At 40.5% G+C, this 7161-nt stretch overlaps 1 protein-coding gene across 3 annotated transcripts in view; it reads right to left on the reverse strand.

Moving 5' to 3' along the window:
- LOC115169428 (semaphorin-6B-like) overlaps window positions 1-1512 on the reverse strand; it is a 72002-nt gene extending 70490 nt beyond the window's left edge. The window contains exon 1 of one of the 3 annotated variants that reach the window (XM_029725018.1): window positions 1244-1512. Coding sequence is in view for 1 of the 3 variants with exons in the window: in XM_029725017.1 (XP_029580877.1) it covers window positions 729-731 (3 nt within the window). In the remaining 2 variants the exon portion in view is untranslated. Of the gene's footprint in view, window positions 1-728; window positions 1013-1243 lie in introns of those variants that run through there. The other 2 variants (XM_029725017.1, XM_029725019.1) reach the window with 2 other exon arrangements.
- Between the last annotated feature and the right edge of the window lie 5649 nt (window positions 1513-7161).

Below are 7161 nucleotides of genomic sequence, written 5' to 3' on the forward strand. Positions count from 1 at the left end.
CCAATCAATGGAGTGACATAAGTCAAATCACCATGTCTGACCCTTTGGTCTAAATCACTGAAAACCTTGAGAAAACATCATTATTCAATGTCACTGTTTCATGCCAATTACTTACCTCAGGTCATTCCCCAGGTTCAGAGTCACACTGTACAAGAATGACCCAAGGAATTAAACAAAAGGAGCATCATGTGCCTCGTGCATAGCGGTGAATAAGAGCTGAGGTTCCATATAGGATCAGTATGCCTATGTAGACTAGTTGACAGCATGATTAAACTCATCGTCTTCACTATATTGTCATCCTTATGATCAGAATTCTTACTGGTGTTGCATGTTGACATTGAAAGCAGTTATAAACATTTATGATCCTATACCAATAGGCCCACATCCGAATACTGGACGACATCAAGTGATGCAAAACATGACAAAATAATACAAAATCAATGAATCCATCATGAAAACAATGATACATTGAATAACACAAAGAGCACAGGGCCCAGACAGTAGCAACCCCGGGAGACAGATACGTCAAATGAATATGCCACACGAGTATTTTGTCATTATCAGTAACCCAAAGCATTCAATGGCAGGCAGCTAATTAAACATACATGCGTGTATTCAAAGCATGCACATCCAAACCAGCAACGTAAGGTGCGGCCGCGACAAAAACGCTTCTACGGTCGAACGCAATACCTGTTCACCATCGTCGCCATACCTCTTAGCTCACTCACCATTGACTGTGCGAGACCGACAGGTATGCGGGCTATGTCTGGCTGGGTACCAGCCGTCTTCTCGTAACCTATACAGATCGGGTTTTCTACAACTCTCAAATCAACACAAAGGGTGAAGCACAGCACCGAGCTCACTCTGGGGGTCTTGAATCACAATGCCTTGTTGAGAACCGTTATCCCCGCAGCTAGCCTAATATCAATCCTCTCCATCGCACCTGTCTCTTCATCGAGTGGCTTCTACGCGTACCCGTGGCATCTCCGTTATCTTTCAGAGAATGCGCCCAGACCAGTCCGGACCTTTCCAATAAACCTTTCCCGGATGAAAGCGAAATACGGTACATGCAGGTGCAGTGGTTTTTGTAGTCTACGTTCCAGTGACTTGGCTGAAAATGTGAATATTTTGCGGACACCCCTGCAAATCACAAAATTAAAGTAGAATCGGTGTAGAGGGGTAAGCAAGCATCACCATCAAATGACTAGAAAGCTTAGGCTATATGTGCAGGTAAAATACTCACCAGTCTTTCAATTCAGTTTTAATTCATTCACACAGTTGTGCAGTCTTTCCAGGACTGTCAGTCCGAAACAACGGCTCTCCTCCCTGATTTGAGTCGGCACTTGTCAAGCTCTTATCACAGGCTGTATTGCATATATATATTCCTAGACAATACTTGGTTCAGGAAGAACACCAACGCAGAATGTCTCCATAGCCAATAATACATCAAAATACCAAACCAAGACCGATACAGAAATATTCAGGGCAGGGGCCCATTGCAAAACGACACAGCACCCCACAGTGCATGAATGGGGACGTCCTTGCTCTCTTGCGCTCTTCCTTTCTTACTCGCTCGCGCTCTCTCTCTCTCACTCACACAATTCAATTCAAGGGGCTTTATTGGCATGGGAAACATATGTTAACATTGCCAAAGCAAGTGAAGTAGATAATATACAAAAGTGAAATGAACAATAAAAATGAACAGTAAACATTACACTCACAGAAGTTCCAAAATAATTAAGACATTACAAATGCCATATTATGTATATATACAGTGTTGTAAGGATGTACAAATGGTTAAAGTACAAAAGGGAAAATAAATAAGCATAAATATGGGTTGTATTTACAGTGGTGTTTGTTCTTCACTGGTTGACCTTTTCTTGTGGCAACAGGTCATAAATCTTGCTGCTGTGATGGCACACTGTGGAATTTCACCCAGTAGATATGGGAGTTTATCAAAATCGGGTTTGTTTTAGAATTCTTTGTGGATCTGTGTAATCTGAGGGAAATATGTGTCTCTTAAATGGTCATACATTGGGCAGGAGGTTAGGAAGTGCAGCTCAGTTTCCAACTCATTTTGTGGGCAGTGTGCACATAGCCTGTCTTCTCTTGAGAGCCAGGTCTGCCTACGGTGGCCTTTCTCAATAGCAAGGCTATGCTCACTGAGTCTGTAGATAGTCAAAGCTTTCCTTAAGTTTGGTTCAGTCACAGTGGGTCAAGTATTCTGCCACTGTGTACTCTCTGTTTAGGGCCAAATAGCATTCTAGTTCACTCTGTTTTTTGTTAATTCTTTCCAATGTGTCAAGTAGTTATCATTTTGTTTTCTCATGATTTGGTTGGGTCTGATTTTGTTGCTGTCCTGGGGCTCTGTGGGGTGTGTTTGTGTTTGTGAACAGAGCCCCAGGACCAACTTACTTAGGGGACTCTTCTCCAGGTTCATCTCTCTGTAGGTGATGGCTTTGTTATGGAAGGTTTGGGAATTGCTTCTTTTTATGTGGTTGAGAATTTAATGGCTCTTTTCTGGATTTTGATAATTAGCGGGTACGGGCCTAATTCTGCTCTGCATGCATTATTTGGTGTTCTACGTTGTACACGGGGGAAATGTTAGCAAAATTCTGCATGAAGAGTTTTGGTGTTTGTCCCATTTTGTGAATTCTTGGTTGGTGAGCGGACCCCAGACCTCACAACCATAAAGGGCAATGGGTTCTATAACTGATTCAAGTATTTTTTGCCAGATCCTAATTGGTATGCCACATTTTCTGTTCCTTTTGATGGCATAGAATGCCCTTCTTGCCTTGTCTCTCAGATCATTCACAGCTTTGTGGAAGTTACCTGTGGCGCTGATGTTTAGGCCAATTAATGTATAGTTTTTTTTGTTCTCTCTCTCGCTCTCTCTCGCTCTCTCTCTCGCTCTCTCTCTCTCTCTCTCTCTCTCTCTCTCTCTCTCTCTCTCTCTCTCTCTCTCTCTCTCTCTCTCTCTCTCTCTCGCTCTGGCTCTCTCGCTCTCTCTCGCTCTCTCTCTCTCTCTCTCTCTCTCTCTCTCTCTCTCTCTCTCTCTCGCTCTCTCGCTCTCTCGCACTCTCTCTCGCTCTGGCTCTCTCGCTCTCTCGCTCTCTCTCTCTCTCTCGCTCTCTCGCTCTGGCTCTCTCGCTCTCTCGCTCTCTCACTCTCTCTCTCTCTCTCGCGCTCTGGCTCTCTCGCTCTCTCTCGCTCTTTCACTCGCACCAATACAGTTAGGTTTTTTTCTTGCATATTCAAATCAATCACTTATTTTCATCATGAAAAATCTAACAAACAAAAAAAGAATTACAAAATGATTTAAAAAAATCATTTTGTCTTTGAACACTGTAGCATATCATTAGGCTAGAAATATGGAACAAACCTCAAATGTCTATTTTGGAGAAAGGATGACATTCAGATTAGGATCCAATAAAATGTAATCTAATTTAAAAAAAACATAACCCATGAAGGATAAATCTGGGTGTGAAAATGTCAAAGGTAGGTTAAAACACTGCATAATAAAGGAACCACTGCTGTAGGAATGAACCGTGCGAGAGGAAAGATGAGTGTGATCATTTACCACAGGGAATTAGGTGATGTTGCTGTCATCGACTTCCATGCCATCAGTGGAAGCTGTCAAAACTAAAGAAATAAAATGAAAGGGGGGCACAAGGGAGCGGCTGAGTGGCAGATGTTTCCAAAGAAGGATCTCAGCAAATAAGAGCAGAGTATCTCTATAATTGTGTACAGTAATTATATATTCACTCAATCAAATGTGTTATAGCCTATTCATACTATTCTGTGAGGTAGGACAGACAAAAGTCATTGTTGTAAATGATGCTTTTCCTAATTACGTAAATAGTCTTATCCATCTGTAAAATCTATTGGTATCACACGTTCTAGGCCCATAAACACAGCCAGAGGCAGATGCGGTATAAAAAAATAAGCAAAGTTTATTGAAGGAATAAAGGTTTAGGTTGGCTTGTTTTACATAGGCTACAGTAAAACACAACACTAATGACTTGAATGTCTGTAGTGCTGCAGTGCTTTCAAAGACTACTATTTGACTGAGTTCACAACTGAACAAAAACAGACCAAAAACAGTAACAATTAAAACTACATACTGAAAGACAGAGAAAACAGTTGGCCACATTTAAACATAAACAGTAAATATTTTAGAAATACAAATATATAGGTTCATTGAAAGTCAATTACCTCAGCGGAGGAAGGGTTCAATATACTGCTTGGACCCCCCATTAAAATCTCTCCAAACACATAGGCTAGAATAAACTGAAAATTAAAAGACATTACTGCAGTGGCATAACTTTCAAAGCAATACATAGTCTGTCAAATTTCAATACATAAACACTTTTAAAGAAAATAAACACATATCTCAATTGACCACACATTTCTTCAAAAGCGGATGGTTCTCAAAATAGTTATCCAACAGACACCATGGCTGTGTTCACACAGGCAGCCCAATTAAGATACTTTGCCAATTATTTTAATATCTGATACACATCTGATCTTTTCCCCATGTGTAAACAGCAAAAACATACATGGAATCTGATCTTTTGACATCCGATATACAGTACCAGTCAAAAGTTTGGACACACCTACTCATTCAAGGGTTTTTCAATATTTTTACTATTTTCTACATTGTAGAATAATAGTGAAGACATTAAAACAATGAAATAACAAATATGGAATCATGCAGTAACCAAAAAAGTGTTAAACAAATCAAAATATATTTAAGATTTTGGATTCTTCAAAGTAGCCACCCTTTGCCTTGATGACAGCTTTTCACACTCTAAGCATTCTCTCAACCAGCTTCACCTGGACTGCTTTCCCAACAGTCTTGAAGGAGTTCCCACATATGCTGAGCACTTGTTGGCTGCTTTTCCTTCACTCTGCGGTCCAACTCATCTGAAACCATCTCAATTGGGTTGAGGTCAGGTGATTGTGGAGGCCAGGTCATCTGATGCAGCACTCCATCCCTCTCCTTCTTGGTCAAATAGCCCTTACACAGCCTGGAGGTGTGTTGGGTCATTGTCCTGTTGAAAACCAATTGATAGTTCCACTAAGTGCAAACTAAATGGGATGGCGTATCGCTGCAGAATTCTGTGGTAGCCATGCTGGTTAAGTGTGCCATGAACTCTAAATAAATCACAGACAGTGTCACTAGCAAAGCACCCCCACACCATCACACCTCCTCCTCCATGCTTCACAGTGGGAACCACACATGCACATCCGTTCACCTACACTGCGTCTCAAAAAGAAACACCGGTTGGAACCAAAAATTTCTAATTTTGACTCATCAGACCAAAATACAGATTTCCACTGGTCTAATGTCCATTGCTCGTGTTTCTTGGCCCAAGCAAGTCTTTTCTTCTTATTGGTGTCCTTTAGGAGTGGTTTCTTTGCAATAATTCGACCATGAAGGCCTGATTCACACAGTCTCCTCTGCACAGTTAATGTTGAGATGTGTCTATTACTTGAACTCTGTGAAGCATTCATTTGGGCTGCAATTTCTGAGGCTAGTAACTCTAATGAACTTATTCTCTGCAGCAGAGGTAACTCTGGGTCTTCCTTTCATGTGGCGGTCCTCATGAGAGCCAGTTTCATCATAGCGCTTGATGGTTTTTGCGACTGCACTTGAAGAAATGTAAAAAATTATTGAAATGTTTCGTATTGACTAACTTTCATGTCTTAAAGTAATGATGGACTAAAGTTTCTCTGTGCTTATTTGGGCTTTTCTTGTCATGATATGAACCAAAAAGGGCTATCATCTATATACTACCCCTACCTTGTCACAACACAACTGATGGGCTCAAACGTATTAATAAATTCCACAAATGAACTTTTACCAAGGCACACCTGTTAATTGAAATGAATTCCAGGTGACTAACTCATGAAGCTGGTTGAGAGAATGCCAAGAGTGTGCAAAACTGTCATCAAGGCAAAGGGTGGCTACTTTGAATAATCTAAAATATAAATATATTTTATTTCACTTTTTTGCTTTCTACATAATTCTATGTGTTTTTTTCAATAGTTTTGATGTCTTCACTATTCTACAATGTAGAATATAGTAAAAAATTAAGTAAAACCCTTGAATGAGTAGGTGTGTCCAAACTTTTGACTGGTGCTGTATACCACATCCATACGGATCTCAATCCTGATACAATTCTGATGTTCCATATGTAACTTCATGCAGTATGGACACTGAAATCTGATTTGTTTTGTTCTGAAGTGTTTTTTGTTTGTTACACATGACCTTTCATTAGCATGACAACCACCCCAAAATGTAAAGGAACAGTAACAGGAAATCAGCATCTTAAACGCTACTTCAGAGTCTACATCGGTGTGAATGTACACATCTGATAGTGGGTCACATATAAAACTGAGCGTTGATAGTCAGAAGAAAAGATTGGATATGGAAAAAACACAATTGGGTTATTTGGGGGGCTGTGTTTAGTTCTCCAACAGACACAGCAAAGCAATGACACCACACCCTTCGGGTAAAATGCTCTGATCCACGCACTTGTCTAAGGGTCATATCTAGATGGGAAACAGCTTTTAAATTTGAAGTCAAAAGCAGATATCTTTTTGTGCACTTTAGCTAACCCTAAACTTAACCCTTTCCCTAACCTTAACCTAATTATCCTAACCTGCTGTGTGTGTTCTTCTAAACCTGCTACAAAAGTACATTTTGACAAATGCTGAACCCTTCTTAGCAAAAAGGGGCAGTTTTGTACTTTTTGACCTGTCCCTCTCTAATTAAGGTCCCAGAGGAAACACACTGACCAAACCTAAGGTTCTTACCCTCTCGCTCTCTCTTTCCCTCACACCTAATTCCTAACCCTAAACCTAACTATAACCCCTTACCCTTACACTAACCCTAATTCTAACCCTAACTCTAACCCTAAACCTAACACCTGATCTTAAAATAGCCATCGTCCTCATGGGGATTTGGGAAAAGACCCCATTAGGGAAAATGTTCCTTGTTTTACTAACCCCAAAAGTCCCACAGGGATAGTAAAACACACACACGGTCTGCTCTTTTCCAGTGCAAATATATAGTATCACAATGTAATCAGTGAAAACGACAAGTTTGTAAAATGTAACATTGTAAGCGCTAAATGAACGCAATGGGCTACGCCC

This window comes from Salmo trutta, chromosome 31 (assembly GCF_901001165.1).
Source record: "Salmo trutta chromosome 31, fSalTru1.1, whole genome shotgun sequence".
Taxonomy (NCBI): domain Eukaryota; kingdom Metazoa; phylum Chordata; class Actinopteri; order Salmoniformes; family Salmonidae; genus Salmo; species Salmo trutta.